We start from the raw sequence: 20,301 nt of genomic DNA on the forward strand, positions 1-20,301 counted from the left end.
ATCTCTGATGGAGAGTAATCTCTATAATCTCTCATGGAGAGTAATCTCTATAATCTCTGACGGAGAGTAATCTCTATAATCTCTCATGGAGAGTAATCTCTATAATCTCTCATGGAGAGTAATCTCTATAATCTCTGATGGAGAGTAATCTCTATAATCTCTCATGGAGAGTAATCTCTACAATCTCTCATGGAGAGTAATCTCTATAATCTCTGATGGAGAGTAATCTCTATAATCTCTGATGGAGAGTAATCTCTATAATCTCTGATGGAGAGTAATCTCTATAATCTCTCATGGAGAGTAATCTCCACAATCTCTCATGGAGAGTAATCTCTATAATCTCTCGTGGAGAGTAATCTCTACAGTCTCTCATGGAGAGTAATCTCTATAATCTCTGATGGAGAGTAATCTCTATAATCTCTGATTGAGAGTAATCTCTATAATCTCTCATGGAGAGTAATCTCTATAATCTCTCATGGAGAGTAATCTCTATAATCTCTCATGGAGAGTAATCTCTATAATCTCTGATGGAGAGTAATCTCTATAATCTCTGATGGAGAGTAATCTCTATAATCTCTCATGGAGAGTAATCTCTATAATCTCTCATGGAGAGTAATCTCTATAATCTCTCATGGAGAGTAATCTCTATAATCTCTCATGGAGAGTAATCTCTATAATCTCTGATGGAGAGTAATCTCTATAATCTCTCATGGAGAGTAATCTCTATAATCTCTCATTGAGAGTAATCTCTCATTGAGAGTAATCTCTATAATCTCTGATGGAGAGTAATCTCTATAATCTCTCATGGAGAATAATCTCTGATGGAGAGTAATCTCTATAATCCCTCATGGAGAGTAATCTCTATAATCCCTCATGGAGAGTAATCTCTATAATCCCTCATGGAGAGTAATCTCTATAATCTCTCATGGAGAGTAATCTCTATAATCTCTCATGGAGAGTAATCTCTATAATCTCTCATGGAGAGTAATCTCTATAATCTCTGATGGAGAGTAATCTCTATAATCTCTCATGGAGAGTAATCTCTATAATCTCTCATGGAGAGTAATAAATAAATAAAAACACCTTTAGAGGCCATTTTTCCCCGCAAGCGGGGGTTGGCCTTTTTCGGGCACCGTGGTTGTTGTTGTTTTTTGGTCCCCTTTTTGAAGCAATGTTTTCCGGCCGGATGCCCTTCCTGCCGCCAGCCCTGTTTGTCGCCTTTTTACGACAAACAGGGAATTACCAGTGAACTGGTACTCAATTTGCCGACCTCGGGAGGATGACAGGCTGAGTCAACCCCCTTGGCGTTAATTCAGCGATCGACCGGGATTCGAACCCAGGATCCTAGGTATCCTAAGCTGGCACCCTAGCCGCTAGCCCAACACCAGGGTTAAAGTAACCTCTATAATCTAGCAGAACGTCCCATCTTCGACAGGCGCTTATGTACTATTTTTCTGAAACAGCTCGTATAAACACGTTCTCGACTCGGTATACAAAAATAGGGGCAATACCTCTGGGCGCTCACCTGGTAGAATAATGCAGTGCACTAACTACACTGACTAAAGGTATTTTAAACCAATTTCAATGCTTGCTAGAAGACAGGGCAGCATGTAGATCATACTAACGTAATCATAAGACTTTAAACAAACAAAGAAAAAATACCTATTTTGGGGGGCAACCCCCAACCCCCTCCCATACCCCATATACCTTCTCAGACCCCATCTTTTCTAATTCCTTGAACAAACTTTGGTAAATCATGGGTGCTGAAGGTTGTAGTCAAGTTTCATCGAAATTGTGTGTGTAGTATCTGAGAAAAAAGTGTCGTTTCAAATACCTATTTTGGGGGGTCAAACTTGGATCTACTTTGACTCCTGGTAGATGCACACACACACACACACACACACACACACACACACACACACACACACACACACACACACACACACACACACATATACATACTCTATGTGTCATTGCCGCTGTTATACACACACACACACACACACATCTCGTTTTTTCATTTCTGTTCCTCACAATTCTATCTCTTTTATTCACAGACACACACACATACACACACGCACACACACACACACACTTAATTAATTGTACAGTATCGGTTGTTCCTAAACTTAAATAATTTAAAGGATTGCTGTAAATGATGTTAATTTCACAACATCCCATCTTCAACTTTATTTAAATTGCAAACCTCAAACATAGTTTCTCCACCTAAAGGAAGAACCTTAACCCGTAAGCAAGTGACTAGTTTCCCGACTGCACGGATCATCAGCTGGGCACCGTTCTTCCTCGAGGTTTCGATCCTTTCAGCCCAGGACCTCTCCAAACGGCGGATCCACAACCTCGATCATGGATCCACATCAATAGCTGGTAAATCAGTAGATCCACAACCTCGATAATGGATCCACATCAATAGATGGTACATCAGTAGATCCACAACCTCAGTTGCATTCAGGCAGTCAGTCAACCCATCAATGCAACATCACTGATTCCAACTTTACTCGCAATGGGATTTAATGTGTTATCATATATTTATAACTTTCCTTACACACTCGATAATATGATATCATTAAATCATTCACATCTTACCCTTAAATACATCAATCTACCAACCAGCATGACCACACCACCTACCTTTCTATCAAACTCTATTTCGAATGTTCAAACTGTCATTTATAACGGTTTTTGGCATGCTGCCGTATCCTAGCAACCACTGATTCCTAGCAACATTGATTTGTAGTATATTTAATTATTATATTGTACTGTATTTACATAAAGATCTCATTAATAATATTTTTACTATTCGTATTGTATTTTACTAATTCGATTTGGTGTCGTTTTGTGATTTTAAAGAAAACTTGTTTTAATCTACCAACTACAGCTCCCTGCGCTAACATACGTCTGACTAGTTGTTGTAATTTATTGACCAGTTCAGAGCTGTGTGTGGTTGCTCTTACAGTCCTAATTATTTCACCTGCAACCATACCATAAAATAGCTTTTTGGGAATGTTGCTGTTTAAGAAAGGCATTCGGACAATGTGGAATGGAAAGGCATCTCGTTTATCAAATAATTTTGCGTGAAATTTATTATTATGGATGTCAATTTGTAATTCTAAAAAGGAAACTGAAGTGGAAGTTTGGTTTTCCTTTTTTAATTCAAGTTCTTTTGGATATATGTCATCATGAAGCTGCTCAAATATAAATCCATCATTAATTGCCAACAAATCATCAATGAACCTGAAGATGTTTCCGCATCTTCGTGCAGTTGTTAATTTATTCCTGCACATGTTCTGGACCCAATCAAACTCGTACATGTGCAGAAATAAATTTGCAAAGAAAGGGGCCGGATCCGAACCCATGGGTATGCCCACTGTCTGCTGGAGCATCTTGTTGCCAAATGTAAAGAAACTGTTGTTTAGCAGAAATCGAATACTTTCTTTGAGTTTACTTTTTGAAAAACTGCATGAATATTGATTATCCTTTACAGACCCGTGTGCTCTGTTGTGATATACATTAATGTATACTTTATTACCTCCTGCAAATGCTTTATCTATTGCTCTGTCCAATGCGGTTACCAGCTTGTCATGTGGAATGTTTGTGTACAATGTGGAAAAATCTAAAGTTGAAAGACATTTTGCCTTACCCTTGTTATTAATGTTGTGGATACTGTCGATTACCGGTTTGGAATTGTCAATGATCCAGAATTTCTTAATACCAGAATAAAACTTCACTTTTTCATGGTAGTTTTTTAAGCATTTATAGATTAGTTTCATTGCCGCTGTTATACTGCCCGACAAAGGTTTCAAACTACATTCTCTACTTGCGATGATGAACCTCATCTTACAAGGGTGTTTGTGCATTTTTGGGATCCAGTAAATGAATGGTAATTTATGGTGTTTATCCGGAACTAGCGGTCTTCTCACCGTTGAGTGATTTGTATGGTGTTGTATCAAGTCTGTTTTGTTATCGTTACTTATTTTTGTAGGTCTTTGAAATTCCCGTGTCTAGGCCCAATTCTTCCAAAAGTGTTTGAATATAGAATGTTTTACATACAAGTGCAATATTATTATTTGCTTTGTCAATTGGAACAATAACATATTATGTTTGAAGCTGCTTTAAGCAATCACGTGTCTCTGGATTGTTTAAAATTGCCTTTGGATTTATCGATTCGAACTTTTCTTTTCAAATCAACAACTCTCCTTTTCACATGTTTCTCTACCTCCTCCAACCATAAAGCCATTTGTGTGTTTGGTACTTTATGTTTATCAATTTGTTCTTTCATCCATTCGTCCAGTCCCATCATTGTAAGTTCCATTGCTTTATTCCGCTTTATTCTTTGATTTTCTCTATAATTTGGTCCTTTTGTAAGTAATGCACGTAATCTTTTATCTTTCACTATTCTGAGATCACTTGTGATAATATGTTTATGATGTGGATCTTTGAATGCGGAATGTTCACAATTACAATGATGTGTGTTATTTAACCATTCCTCCAAGTCTATAGATTGTACAGTGTCCTTGTAGTTGAAGATTCCCCGAATTGAATTCCCCAAAGTGTACACAACTCTTGGTCGCTCTCTCTGTTGTATTGTTTCTGGAAGTTTACTCCACACTTCCTTATGTTGAAGTATTTTCTCGATATTTATCATTTCCACCCCTTTGTTATCAAACATAATTTTGATGATATCATTGTCTTTTCTACGATTCACTTTTTTAGGTTTCTCTTTGTACATTTTATGATCAATCATGTCCAGAATTGCTTCCATGTGTTGGATTGGGAGTTCCTCTTGATCGTCCTCTTCCATTAATCTGTTCACGATTTGCCAAACTTCTTTCAGTTTTTTTTTTTAAATGTATTGATCTGCTGCTGTTAAGTAATGTGCAGATATTTGATTTGTTAAGATCTAACCATTCATTTACAATTTGTTGTGGTGTGTCTATAATTGGACATTTACGTCCATAGTTATGTACTCTGTGTCTCTGAGAGTCTCGTGGTAAGGTGTTAACAACAGACGCGATGATGTTTTGTCCATTATGTTGTGTATATGTCATTAATTCTTTCATTTAATCCATAAGGGTAAGCAGTTCTTAATTCTTTAATCCAGAAAAGTTCTCTACGCTTACGCAATTGTGTGATTGTTTTATCTTCCATCCCATTCTTTTTACGGCCATTTCCGCTTATCTTTTCTATAACCTGAACACTGAAGCTCGCATTTTCACAATATCCAGAAGTAAAATAATGGGTAAGTAGTGGACAACCAGTCGTTCTATCTGGGTTTTTCATGCCGCTCCTGTGTGCATTCATTCTCACATTACATCTCTGCATTGTTTCACCAACATATTGCATCGCACATTTGCTACAGGTCAATAGGTAAACTATATTTGAGGTTTTACATGTAATTAATTCTTTAGTTTCTTTTAACTTGTAACATCTAGCCATTACTGTACAATTAATTATATTGTTTGTGGTAAATATAAGACAAGTTTTGCAATTGCAAATCCCACATTTACGCACTTTGACTTCGGACAAGTGTTCCCCATTGGCTAACCCAGAATGGCCACCTCCTACAGCCTGGATATCTGAGTTAACTACAGCATTACCTTGTCGAGGAACACAAATCCTCTGAGGAGGGTTAGTCCCCAGGGAGGCTAGTTCAGCTGGGGGCTGCCCTGCTTCACCTTTCATCTATCTATAATTCCACTAATCTCTGTCTGTGTGTGTGTGTGTGTGTATGCGACCGCTGTTTCTCGACAACTACCGGTCCGATATACTTGAAACTTGCCAGGTATATTGCTGGGGACCCGAGGATGTGCCTTTTCAAGGTTTCATATTAATCGGACAAGTAGTTACCGAGCTATGTCCAAAAAACGATTCAACCAATCAGAGAGCAGCGAGCTATCACGTGTGCCGAACGTGCCGAACAGACTCTGCCTCGGACGGCACATTTGAGAGCGTATTCATTTATTTCACGTTGGCAAACTATGTTGGCGTTAAACTATGTTTTAAAACTAATTAAAACTACTTTGCGATTCATCGTAACTGCGATTCGTAACTGCCGTTCGCTTTGGCTTTGCGAATGGACCAAACCATTTCATGTAAATAGAGGGGGGGGATTGTCACCGTACTCGCAAGCCGTTCGCTTTGGACCAAACCATTTCATGTAAATAGAGGGGGGGGGATATAATTTTAGATATAGATATAGTACGGGCATGCCCTAGTCTATCTATAATTCCACTAATCTCTGTCTGTGTGTGTGTGTGTATGCGACCGCTGTTTCTCGACAACTACCGGTCCGATATACTTGAAACTTGCCAGGTATATTGCTGGGGACCCGAGGATGTGCCTTTTCAAGGTTTCATATTAATCGGACAAGTAGTTACCGAGCTATGGCGATTTCTTTACCAAACTCCGCAAGCCGTTCGCTTTGGACCAAACCATTTCATGTAAATAGAGGGGGGGGGGGGGATTGTCACCGTACTCGCAAGCCGTTCGCTTTGGACCAAACCATTTCATGTAAATAGAGGGGGGGGATTGTCACCGTACTCGCAAGCCGTTCGCTTTGGACCAAACCATTTCATGTAAATAGAGGGGGGGGATTGTCACCGTACTCGCAAGCCGTTCGCTTTGGACCAAACCATTTCATGTAAATAGAGGGGGGGGATATAATTTTAGATATATATATAGTACGGGCATGCCCTAGTCTATCTATAATTCCAGTAATCTCTGTGTGTATGTTTGTATGTTTGTATGTTTGTATGTATGTATGTATGTATGTTTGTCTGTGACCGCTGTTTCTCGACAACCACGGGTCCGATATACTTGCAACTTGCCAGGTATATTGCTGGGGACCCGAGGATGTGCCTTTTCAAGGTTTGAAATTAATCGGACAAGTAGTTACCGAGCTATGGCGATTTCTTTACCAAACACCGCAAGCCGTTCGCTTTGGACCAAACCATTGCATGTAAATAGAGGGGGGGGGGGGGTTCTGTGGTCGTTGCGAATGGACCAAACCATTCATGTAAATAGAGGGGGGGGGGGTTCTGTGGTCGTTACTGCCACGTGGTTTCAAAGTTTTTTTTTTGTTGTTGTTGTTTGCACGCATGTTTTTTTGCACCCACGTACGGGCACGCCCTAGGATGTTTACACACACACACCCCTACACAAATTTTTTTTTTTTTTTTTTTTTTGGCAAGGAACGGGCACCCACGTACGGGCACGTCCTAGCTTATATATAGTACGGGCATGCCCTAGTTTTGTATAATTTCATCATTTTCATGCTTTGAAATGTCATTGAACAAACATAAAATATCATATAAATGTAGTTTAACAAACACATTAAAATCACATCAACATAGAAGAAACATATAAATATATGAGAAACAGTATAGTGGATTTTCCACCAAAAGATAATGACAAATTAATTATCTTTGATTTGATGACAAATTTAAACACACACACACACACACACACACACACACACACACACACACACACACACACACACACACACACACACACACACACACACACACACACATATACACACACACACGCACACACATATACACACACACAGACACACACACACACACACACACACACACACACACAAACACACACACCAGGGGGCACTATTTCACCTACATACATACCCACATTCATGATAACTGCATTATAGTTAGATGATACGACGAACCATATTGTGTTGTCACAGATTGGTTGGACAGGCCGATGACACAAAAAAATATTTTGACAAACAGTTATTTAATTAAAAATAAAACATTAACGAGTGGAGATGCCAACTTAAACAAGCATTCTGAGTATTGCGCTGCAATACATGTCCCCTACCGGCAGTCTGTCGTCCGGAAAACTGTTGGGGAAATTACCAAGGGTTATTTACCCACAGGTTCTGAATCGTTCCCAATCGCTAATTACCTCAGGACGGGCTCACCTGTGATTCGCACTCGGGACTTCGATACCGACAAACAAGAGAATAAACAAGACAAATGTTTACAAGACAAATAAACAAGACAAATAAACAAGACCAAACAAGAGAATAAACAAGAGACACCTTGCAGACAGGTCAGCAGAAGCACGAGAAAATAAGTTGTTGATAAAGAACCTTTCGAGTCGCTAAATATCAGTAATTTATTATATTTTCCGGTTCACGATCAATGATCGATGTGTATATATATGTTGCTCAGCTTGGCTCCGCCCCTCCCGAAAGCGCGCACTGCGTCGCGCTTTTGACGTTCGCGAGACGAGGCTGAGGGCGTGCTGTGCTGCTTGAGGAGAACTCTAGAATAAAGAAGCATTCTGAGTATTGCGCTGCAATACATGTCCCCTACCGGCAGTCTGTCGTCCGGAAAACTGTTGGGAAAATTAAAAAGGGTTATTCACCCACAGGTTCTGAATCGTTCCCAATCGCAAATTACCTCAGGATGGGCTCACCTGTGATTCGCACTCGGGACTTCGATTTATACACCTTGCAGACAGGTCAGCAGAAGCACGAGAAAATAAGTTGTTGATAACCTTTTGAGTCGCTAAATATCAGTAATTTATTATATTTTCCGGTTCACGATCAATGATCTATGTGTATATATATGTTGCTCGGCTTGGCTCCGCCCCTCCGGAAAGCGCGCGATGCGTCGCGCTGTTGACGTTCGCGAGACAAGGCTGAGGGCGTGCTGTGCGGCTTGAGGAGAACTCTAGAATAAACAAGAGATATCCATTTAAAAAAAATATTTTCGTTTAATTAACGATATCTGCCAAACCACGCGCCCTATCGCAAATTCCAAAAGGACATTTTAGTAGTTTGACATGCTGAACAGATCTGTGAAGTTTCCCCCGATTGGATCAAAAATGAGGGAGGAGCTCGGTTTTAAAGGTTCATGCTTTAAAACGTCATAACTCTGAAACCATGTGACGCATGACGTCATGCTCGTTGACTTTTTTGTTCGTCATGGGTATGCGATCCTGTCTGCAAAGTTTGGCCTCGATCTGTTCAGCCGTTCCAGAGAAAAAGGGGTTTTCGTGTTTTCACGAAAAACAATATGGCGGCCGAACCACGTGACCCGTGACGTCATAATTACCATTAAAATATTCTACAGACCGAGTCCCCCCTACGGTGAAAATTTGATCTCAATCGGTCCTATTATTGCAGAGAAAATCTTTTTTAAAGGAAATTAAAACTTAAAATGGCACTGAGTTAAGGATCATCAGAATTATCAGAATTTCCAAAGTTCAAAGTGCCATAACTTTGTCAAAAATGATCGAAACGTCGTGAAGTTCGAACTTGATCTGTGTCTTATCATGAGGAAACCATGTGCCAAGTTTGAAATCATTAGCATTAAGCGTTTAGAAAAAAAGTCTGGACAACTGTTCTTAGCGTGACGGACTGACTGACCGACGGACGGAGGGACGGCGTGCAAACCTATAGTCCCCTCCGCTGTACACTGGTAGGGGACTAACAAGAGATATCCATTTTAAAAAAATATTTTCATTTAATTAACGATATCTGCCAAACCACGTGCCCTATCGCAAATTCCAAAAGGACATTTTAGTGCTGAACAGATCTGTGAAGTTTCCCCTCGATTGGATCAAAAATGAGGGAGCAGCTCGGTTTTAAAGGTTCATGCTTAAAAACGTCATAACTCTGAAACCATGTGAGGCATGATGTCATGCTCGCTGACTTTTTGTTCGTCATGGGTATGCGATTCTGCCTGCAAAGTTTGGCCTCGTTCTGTTCAGCCGTTGCAGAGAAAAAGGGGTTTTTGTGTTTCCACGAAAAACAATATGGCGGCCGAACCACGTTACCTGTGACGTCATAATTACCATTAAAATATTCTACAGACCGAGTCCCTCCTCCGGTGAAAACTGGATCTGAATCGGTCCAATTATTGCAGAGAAAATCTTTTTTTAAGGAAATTAAAACTTAAAATGGCACTGAGTTAAGGATCATCAGAATTATCAGAATTCCCAAAGTTCAAAGTGCAATAACCTTGTTAAAAAGGATCGAAACGTCATGAAGTTCGAATTTGACCTGTAACCTATCATGAGGAAACCATGTGCCAAGTTTGAAATCATTAGCATTAAGCGTTTAGAAAAAAAGTCCGGAAAACTGTTCTTTGCGTGACGGACGGACTGACGGACTGACGGACGGCTTGCAAGCCTATAGTCCCCTCCGCGGTGTACACGGGTAGGGGACTAATAATAAAGTAGAATTAACTTTTTACATTTTTTTTTTTTTGGTGAGGTTGAAAGCAGCAAGAGCAACATCCATACATCACCTGCCAATGTAAAACATACGAGAACTGAATATGTGCGAATATGTTAACGCCTTTGCACATTAACAATACGATTTGAATTTTTCTATGTTGCCTGTTAGTTCCAATTCCGTTAATTATTTTTCCATGTTGGCTGTTAAAGTTACAATTCCGTTAATTCTGAGATACAATTTGCACCTTGAAAGCAATTTTGCACGGTGCTGAGAGCAAATCGTGGCAGTGTCTGACATTCCAAAACCTTGTTTGACAACATGTTTTTTCTGGCATTGGCAAATAATATGCCGTGGAATGGAATAGTAACTGCAGAAGTAAATATGCGTTCAAGTTTTGAACAAAAATATAAAGTTTCTCCTGTGTGCAGGTAGTAGAAGAGAAAATAAAAGGCAGAGAACAACCAGGGGGCTAAAAATGACAACATGTCTCGGTTTATGGTTCATAGATGGCTGGTGAAGACGGAGACACGGAGGCCTTGCGACAGGAGGCCCAGTCGATCTTAAGAGAAATGGGCCACAACCAAGGCATGACCGTTGTCCGCACCTTCGCCTTCATGTTGAGCCGGATATTCAAGGCCCTCTTTCGGCATGTGCGGGTCAATGAGGAGGGTGTGCAGAGGGTATGTAGAAACTTCAGCATGGTCATTGGCTTTGTATTTGGAGAATGTCTGCACACATCCTCATTCAGACCTCTCCATCTCCTGCACAGGTACAAAAGGTTGTGCGGGAGTGCCCCATTGTTCTGCTTCCAAGCCATCGAAGCTACGTAGACTTCCTCTTGATGTCTTTCTTGTGCTACTCGTACGACTTGCCTCTGCCAGTCATCGCTGCCGGCATGGGTAATCTTTGGCTTGGTTCCTGAAACTGGCATGTGCAGATGCTCTGTTTGGAGCTGTTTGGTAGTCTCTTCAAAATCGTTCAGTTGGTGTTGAAGTTGTTGAAGATTTTTGGATTGAAAACTTTACATACCTCAAACCGACTGACATCAGCAGAACATTTATGGTTGTGCTTGGTTCCAATAATCCAGATGACCCCACGATTTCCACACACCTTCCTTTATCCTGTTTCCAAAGTATTGTTGTTTGTAAATTACTTCTAGGGTTTATCATTGCTTAGCCTAGTTTAATAATATCCCCAACTAAAGTTCTTAAGGTTAGAGTAAGCGTGAGATAATTTAATTGGGACATTAGAGATTTGTCGCTTTATGTATTGACAGACATCATCCACCCTCCCCAATATGCGTGTCTAAAAACCACCACGACTTTGAACCCTTATTTAATGTTCTATCCTCTGGAATCTGTCTTTTATGTTATTTTCAAAAAACACACTTGGTCTCGGGGTTAATTTGGGTGGTCATAATCACTTTTGCAATTTGGCACATCAGTTAAAGGACCAATTGGATAAGGCAACCAGCACCCTATAAAAGACTGTGTTGTGATCCTCCTCGGCTCCGCTTCGCCGTTAATCAGAGATAAGGTGCATGGCACCAAAATAGCGCAACACATTGGCTGGCGGCATGACTCCGTGGTCCCATTAACATGGTATCATGGCAATAGACATGCGATCTGGTTCGGAGCCATTGAACCAGTCAGCCGCTGTTCACGCTCCCGTCGGGATTCGTATCAGGACACTGGGACAACCCGATGGCTGCAACAGTATTTATTATTGTTTTGGTATAACATTGTATTGCTTTCACGTTTGGAATCCCAGACTTCCAAGGAATGCGGCTCGTGGGTGAGATGCTGCAAGCATCTGGCGCCTTCTACATGCGACGTTCCTTCTCCAATAATCCTTTCTACTGGGCCGTGTTCAGCGAGTACGTGCAGGCCATTGTGCGGGTATGTGAGTAATGAAGCACAGTGGAGACATTAAAAATATACAGCTTATTTTGGAGGTTTAAAGGTAAATTGTTTGTTAAATTGTATGCTTTAAGGTTTGTTCTATAATAAATGCTCTGGGAGCAGTTTGATAATGGAAATGCTCTGCTTGCTGAACATGGGGTTGCTATACAGTACAGGCATCCCTCGCTTTAAGGCTGTCCGCTTTACAATTTTCCACTCTAACGGCTCTCTCTAATTGATACCATATTTCGTACAATGGCAGAAAAATGTTTCAAGGTTTCACTAGAATGCCTATGACAGAATTTAAAACCGCTACGTTGCGCAATTTAAAAGTTCACCCTTAGGCCTGATCCATAACTAAATACACCTCCTGCTGTGTCTTACAAAAGTTTTGCTAGCACATTGTTAAAAACACCACTCCGTTTCAAAACTAAAAGCATCTCTCTACCATGTAATCTTCTCGATATACAGTACTCTCCCCTCCCTCCTCCTCCCCCCCCCCCCCCCGCCCACTCGCCACGTATGATCACCTGACTCACCGACATCTGTTGGGCTACTTCCTGATATAATATCACTGTATGTCTGAACCCCTGAAAAAACAGCACATATTGATAATAGCATCGAGATGCCTGCCAAACGTCCACCTCAATCACCGACTGCACCTTTGTGTGCTAAGAAAGTACTGTTACGTTTATGGGGGTAGATAAAAGGATCCCATAGTAAAGGTAGAACTGTATAGGATGTAGCATGGACCGTGGACGTGTAGGAGAAATCTCGGTGTACTTAAGTAGGGAAACTGTAGCTTAAGATTGTTTATGTGTTCTTCACACGAGGGGTGAAGCAGTGATAATTATTAGTGTAGGGATTAAGGCTAATTTTCCCCAGTACGTGATTTCTCCTCTGTAATTTCCCCTCTACGCTTTGCTGACAAGGCCGGCCATGAAAATGTCCATTAAACAACAACTGCCGACAGAACCCATGCAGAGCCGATTGGAATAAGCCCCGCCCAAAGGACCTAATAAGGAAAAAGGCCACACCCCCGGAGTGGTGTGATGGGGAGGTGGAGAAAGAGCCGGCAGGTCATGATTGTCAGAGAGGAGCATGGGGTGAGTTGGAAAGAGCTTTACAATTGATCGGGGGGAGGTCATCTAGAAGCTTCTAGAGAAGGAGAAGACAAGAGCGCGTCTCTCTTGGTCCTGGTGAAGAAGCTCGGCCATTTTGTTGTGCTTTTGAGGAGAGCATTTTTCTGCGACGATTGTGAAGCTTTGATTATTGTTAGTGCAAGGAAGCTGGAGACCACACTGTCCCTCCCGAACGGTGGTGGAGAACACTGAGAGGGCCGTCTTGGCTGCTCGTTTCACGGATCGGTGCGTTCGCGTTGTCGGCCGGCGCCATATTGGGCGCTCTGCCATGTTGGATTTGGCCACCACTTCCGACCTCACCAAATGATCTCGTTGGATGAGCTAAGTGAATTATAAAAAGGGATTTGATTTGATTTTGTTATCTTTCCCCTGTGTTGTATTCATAATTGTACGGAGGTACTTCAAAATAAGAATTTTAGTTTTACCTCAGCACTCATTTTCATTCTTTGGCTTATTTTCATTAAATTAATATTTGTTGAATTTATTGTCGTGTTTCTTTGTCGTGGGTTCGGGAATAAACCCGTGTTGCTTTTGTTCCATTCAGGTAAACGTTTCGTAGCCTCCATCTTGCACACGTCATACCGCCAAAAATTCGGGAGTTCGCCTCGGGAGCAAAATCGTTCGGCCATTCGCCATCCAGCGGTATTAATCGCTGGTGACAGAACAGTACGTAAAGCTGTGACCTTGGATATCAAGTTTGACGTCATCAGATGGTACAAGAGTGGTGAAAGGCTGACCAAGATCTCTGACGCACTAGGCCTACCGCACTCTACCATCACAACGATTGCTCAAAAGAAGGTGGGAATCAAGAAAGCTGTAGAAAATGTGTCACCGACCAGCATAAAGAGGATTACTCACACACAGGACCTCATCATGGAGAACATATAGGGGCTGTTAACAACCTGGATTAACGGTCAGACACAACGTCAGATCCCTCTCTCCACAGTCATGGTGAAGGCGCAAAGTGTCTGGGATTCTATGAAAAATCAAACTTGGCCCAGAGGAGACGAGCGCAGCAGCGAAAGCATTCAGGGCTAGCCATGGATGGTTTCAGAGGTTTAAGCAACGTGCCCACCTGCATGACATGAGCTTGGCGGGTGAGTCAGCTCGTGCTGACCATGCCGCCGCTGAAGCCTTTCCCGACATCTTAAAGGCAAAGATTGAGGAGGGTGGCCATTTTCCGAAGCATGTCATTACTATTGATGAAACTGGCCTCTTTTGGAAGAAAATGCCTTCTCGCACCTTCACCTCTCGGGAAGAAAAGTCAGCACTTGGATTCAAAGCAGCCAAGGACAGGCTGACATTACTTCTAGGTGGTAATGCCGAGGTAGACGTGAGCTGAAGCCTCTCCTAATTTATCACTCAGAGAATCCTCGTGTGCTGAAAGGCTTCAACAAGGCCCACCGCCAACAAGGCCCACCCCCATTGCCAGAATCTGGCGTCATCTGGCACCAACCCGAAGGCTTGTATGACAATTGCACTCTTTAAATTACGTAATTGTTTACCTTTCAAAACTATGAACTGAATATTGCACCGCCAACAACCTGGTAGACACGTTCTTGTTGGTTTTAGACCGTGCACCTGCACACCCACGCAACATGGATCAGTGGACGCATAACATTGAAGTGCTCTTCTTCCCACACAACACCACCTCCCTCATCACATGGATCAAAGCATAATAGCCACATTCAAGAGCTATTACCTCTGTCGCACCATGGACTCGAGATTGGGGAGATTGAGCGGGACAAAATGACAATCGAGGAGTTTTGGTGGGGGTGCAATATCAAGAAGGCACTCGGCAATATTACCAATGCCTGGAATGAGGTAACTGCTTCAACTATGAACTTGTGGAAAAATGTGTGGAAAACGTGTGGCCAGAATGTGTCCACAAATCTACTGAAATTGATGAGGGGGACATAAATCTGAGGAATGTGCAGCAGGCAAACAAGGACACAGTGGAGTTGGCACGTAAAGCTGGCTTTACTGAGGCCGACCAGAATGATGTGGAACAGCTCCTTGATCGTCATGGAGAGGAAATGACAGACAAGGAGCTTCTCCAGCTGGAGCAGTGGAATAAAAGGAAGCAGACACTCCCCTACTCTAGAAAAGACCCTCACAGTCAAGAACCTAGGGAAGGCTTGTTGCAAGAAAATGATTCTCAGATACAGAGGATGGAGAGGTGGCTTGCGCTGTTCGCAGTGCCGTCAACTGCTATCAAGTTCTGTATCAACAGAAGAAACAAAAGGCCTACCATCATACCCTTGACGGCTTCATAAGAGCAAATAAATATTGCAACTCCACTGCAATAAACCAGTCGTGCCCCCACCACTCTCTCTACCAGCCGTGCCACCACCACTCCCTCTACCAGCCGTGCCTCCACCACCACTCTGCATACCAGCCGTGCCACCACCGCTCCCTCTACCAGCCATGCCTCCACCACCACTGCATACCAGCCGTGCCACCACCAATCCATCTATCAGCCTTGCCATCTTATCCAGTGAGAGCGTCGAGGACGGCAGCGATGTTAGCGGAGGGGAGAGCGAGGAGTTAGACAACCCTGTCCCTCTGAGTGAACCCTTGAGCTCTTTGCTATAACCATATATCCAATTTTTTATTTGCGCAAGTTGTACTGTATGGTATTTGTGGTTAAATCATTTGAAATATTATACACGTGTGTTATTTCTGTGCTTAATTTACACTGGATCTTTTTATTTTATTTTTCCAATACATGTGCAAAAAAACATCATGTTGGGCGATAACCCCTCCACCCCTGGAACACATCCCCCTATTCCCCATAGGTGCAATTGTTCGCTATACAGTTAACCGTGAAACAGCTCGGTTTACTGGAACGTAACCCAGGCGTATAACGAGGGATGCCTGTATTTGGGTCTTCCTACGGCTTACGTAGCGGTAAAATTTCTTGATTGCTGTCACCTTAATGTGAGGGTAGGGTAGGGGGATGTGGTTGGTAAGTAGCATAATGGTTAGAGCATCCGCTGTGAGTCTGGGAGGTCAGTGCTTCAAACCTTGGACTTAAAACCATACCAGAGACTTTAAAAAAAGAAAAAGATTACAGGTACGTTGATGAAACGTCACCGATTGAACCCACTGCACCATTAATACATCCAGAATGTGCTTGTGAAAGAATGTCTGACATGCATTGCCAAATTGTGCAGACAATCTCTCCAGTGGATTTCGTCTGGTTTGATGTTCTTCACAAGTAACTTGAGGATTATAATGTGCTGAACAGCACTAGTGAATATGTCCGCCACCATCTCAATTTAACCCACAATGCTTTGACCAGTGTTCATGTCATTTCCTGCACAACTTGCCAAAGGTAGATCATATAGTTGCACAAGATTTCAGCATTGAACGATTATTTACGCATGTTCAGCAATAAAAAGTGTTTAAATCTTGCACCGGCCTAATTAAACTAGCGTCCCGTCTGCTGGCATTACTTGGCGGACGCTAAAGATACCACGGTGCCCTTTGCGAAGAGTAAGCACTATTGGTGGTACTCTGGCCAAGTTCCAAGTTCCTGCCCTGACTTCCTGCATCGGAGTGGCGACCCGTCCAGGATTGTAACCCAAGCAATATAAACTGCTTCAGCAGCACCAACGCTCTGCATATGGCATGGTTATTGATCTGATCCAATGCTTTCTCTTACTTTGCAGAATGGTGATGCTCCGCTTGAGTTTTTCCTGGAAGGCACCCGGAGCCGGTCAAACAAATCTCTATCTCCAAAACTTGGTACTGTGAGGACATCTTCGTTTTGACACACAGTTGATAAATTTGACGAGGTGTTCATTGTTCACTCTTTTTGACCTTTGTTCTTTCCCAACAGGATTACTGAGCATTGTGATGGAGCCATTGTTGAGAGCACAGGTGTTCGATGCCCTTCTTGTGCCGGTCAGCATCAGCTACGAGCGCATTCTTGAGGAGAACTTGTATGCTCGAGAACTTGTCGGGGTTCCGAAGCCCAAGGAGTCGACGTCTGTGAGTCCTGGCTTTCGCGTGGAACATCTGACACTGGACAGTTGGTCTGGTCTGTTTGTATGCCAATCGCTTGCAGGTCGCAATTTTACTCCGAGCTTCACAAAACTTAACCACCTGGTAGAGGTAGTCAGAAGCAAGGTAGAGGTAGTCAGAAGCAAGACGCTTATTGTTTTTAAGGTCAAAGTCACATAAATCGTCGATTGTCATCCATTTGACTTGACATCTGTGTATATAAATCCGAAAAACATGGGGGGACGGTGAACCCTCATCGAGGTGAAGCCTCTGTCGACCCATGTGAGTATGTCTATAACCCGGATCCGATCCAGGTTCCTCCTGATGACTCCATCTTTGTTCTTTACTTTTTTTCTTTTTTTTGGCTCCTTATGATGACTCCAATGCAGTATTTGGTTTTATGTTTAAATATTAATTATGTTCTGTTTGAACATGAGTTGGACCTTGCGTACACTCTATTAATTACTTATTATTGGACCATGACTACGTCTATTAATTATGTACTATTGGAACCTGCCTTTTAGATTATTTTATACCTTTATGCCCTTGAGGCCACTTTGGCCCCTTGACCCTTTTAGACCCCCTTAATACCCTTTTAGGCTCCTTAAGACTTTTAGCCAGCTAAATACTATTGGAAAATACCCTTTAGACCCATTACGCCCTTTAGACTCCTTAAGACCCTTTAAACACCTTAGACCCTAACTACTATTGGAAAATACCCTTTAGATGCCTTATCGACCCTATATACCCTTATAGACCTTTACACCCCTTACACCTGTAGTCCTTTAGACCCCTTTAGGCACACACCACACGAACATCTAGAACAGTCTTTTTTTCAACACACAGACTATACTTTCTACCCTGCGCTCGCGAAGCGAAAAGCAGGGTTAAGTATTCAGGTATATACGTGTGCCATGTGCCGTACTTGTCTGCATTTTTGTCCCCCGTCGCACCGCGGAGCGAAAGGGGGACTATGGTTTTCCCCTCCGTCCGTGTGTCCGTCCGGGCGTGCGTGTGTAAGTGAAGGACCGCATTCGAATTTGGTGTGTTGGTGCAACCCACGTCAAAATCCAAGATGGCCGCCGCCATGTATGTCTGATGCCATGTATGTCTGAACCTTGTGAGTGAAATATCTTGAAAAATAAGCGAAGTACCAACTTCTAATCTGGTGTGTGGGTGTATCTACGCATAAGGAAGAACCCTATTGAAAATTGGGTCGCCACGTCAAAATCCAAGATGGCCGCCGCCATGTATGTCTGAACCTTGTGAGCGGAATATCTTGAAAAATAAGCGAAGTACCAACTTCTAATCTGGTGTGTGGGTGTATCTAGGCATAAGGAAGAATGCTATTGAAAATTGGGTCACCACGTCAAAATCCAAGATGGCCGCCTCCATGTATGTCTGAACCTTGTGAGCGAAATATCATATCATAGCATGTTTTCTGCGTCTTCCACCTTGTCAACTCACATCACTTCCCCGACGGGGGACCTAGGCGTAACGCTTGTAAAAATTCATTTTCTTAGCAATCGTTGGTCCGATCGACACGAAACTGTGCCATAGAAGCGCCTCCACCTGTAGAATTTTAAAATGATAATTATAACGTCATAGGTCACGTGGTACAGACGCCATCTTGGGAAAAAAATCGGAAAAGGTTACACCTCTACTACTGTGTTCAAAAAGTATCCGACCTTTATTTTTCGTGCGTAAAAAAGAAGAAGCTAGGGAGGCGTTGATTGGTGCATGTATGTAGGCGATCCTAATGCGCACGCGTGAATTTTTTCCCACCTGTAAAGCTTGGCGATTCCCAAGTGGAAACGATCCGCAAGATTCAACACCATTCATTCCATTATGAAGGAGGATTTGGGCTTCAGGAGAATCTCAGCGAAGTTCGTACCAAAGCTGCTGACGATTGAGCAGAAGCAACTCCGTTTGGAGATCGCACAGGACATGCTGGAGACTGTAAACAGCGATCCCAGCTTCCTCAACACAGTGATCACTGGCGATGAGTCCTGGGTTTATGGGTACGACCCAGAAACCAAGTTGCAGTCATCACAATGGAAGCATCCAACATCCCCGAGGCCAAAGAACACAAAATTTGATGCAGTAGCGTCGTTCAAGTTTTTCCGTCATTTTGTCAAAAACGAAAATCCGACGGCGCTCACTTACATGTCCTCACTCATCGGCGGTCTGCCGTCGAATGACAGCTTCTGCAGGTGGGAAAAAATTCACGCGTGCGCATTAGGATCGCCTACATACATGCACCAATCAACGCCTCCCTAGCTTCTTTTTTTTACGCACGAAAAATAAAGGTCGGATACTTTTTGAACTCACTATGTATATCTCCGAAACCGCTCCATGGAAAAAATTGAACCAAGGCTCATTGTCAAGTACTCCCCTTGGGGAATAAGATATGTTAATGATGATGTCATCTGTGCCTTTGTTATGACGTCATAATTCGACAAGAACAACTTATCTGATCATTGTGAATTTTTTTTTCTCAGCAACTGTTGGTCTGATGGGTACGACATTTTCACCATAGGAGCACCTCATGTAAAATATTTTGATGATAATGATGACATCATAGGTCATGTGGTACAGGCGCCATCTTGGAAAAAACGAAAAATGTTGCACCTCTATATCTCCAAAACCGCTGCATGGAAACATGGCTCATTGTAAAGAACTCCATCGGGGGAATAGTCATTGGTGCCATAATTATGACGTCATAATTCCACAGGGACAACGCTTAGTCTGATCAGTTTGAAATGTATTGGGCATGATCTATGCTACAATTATATTAGAGAATATAAATTTCTGATGTCATCGCTCACGTGGTCTGGCAGCCATATTGGATCAAAGAAAAAAAATGTTGAAAAACAGAACAGTTGGCTCAAACAAGTTTGATGCGCAGGATAAGTATATTCTATGAATACCATCTAGTTTCAGCAAGTAATGTGCTATCTCGACTAGGTACTTTGCTAGTTTGTCAGACTAAGTGCATATTGGGTCATGGAATTTA

The 20,301-nt window shown here is 42.3% G+C and overlaps 1 protein-coding gene across 1 annotated transcript in view; it reads left to right on the forward strand.

The window, feature by feature from the left end:
- Positions 1-20,301, forward strand: part of GNPAT (glyceronephosphate O-acyltransferase) — a 67,949-nt gene that overhangs the window by 13,850 nt on the left and 33,798 nt on the right. Inside the window, exons 3-7 of the mRNA XM_068116199.2 lie at positions 10,741-10,914; positions 11,004-11,133; positions 12,005-12,132; positions 16,952-17,027; positions 17,122-17,273. Of these exons, the coding sequence (XP_067972300.1) occupies positions 10,741-10,914; positions 11,004-11,133; positions 12,005-12,132; positions 16,952-17,027; positions 17,122-17,273 (660 nt within the window). The remainder of the gene's footprint in view (positions 1-10,740; positions 10,915-11,003; positions 11,134-12,004; positions 12,133-16,951; positions 17,028-17,121; positions 17,274-20,301) is intronic.

This window comes from Myxine glutinosa, chromosome 5 (genome assembly GCF_964187855.1).
Source record: "Myxine glutinosa chromosome 5, kmMyxGlut1.1, whole genome shotgun sequence".
Lineage (NCBI taxonomy): Eukaryota > Metazoa > Chordata > Myxini > Myxiniformes > Myxinidae > Myxine > Myxine glutinosa.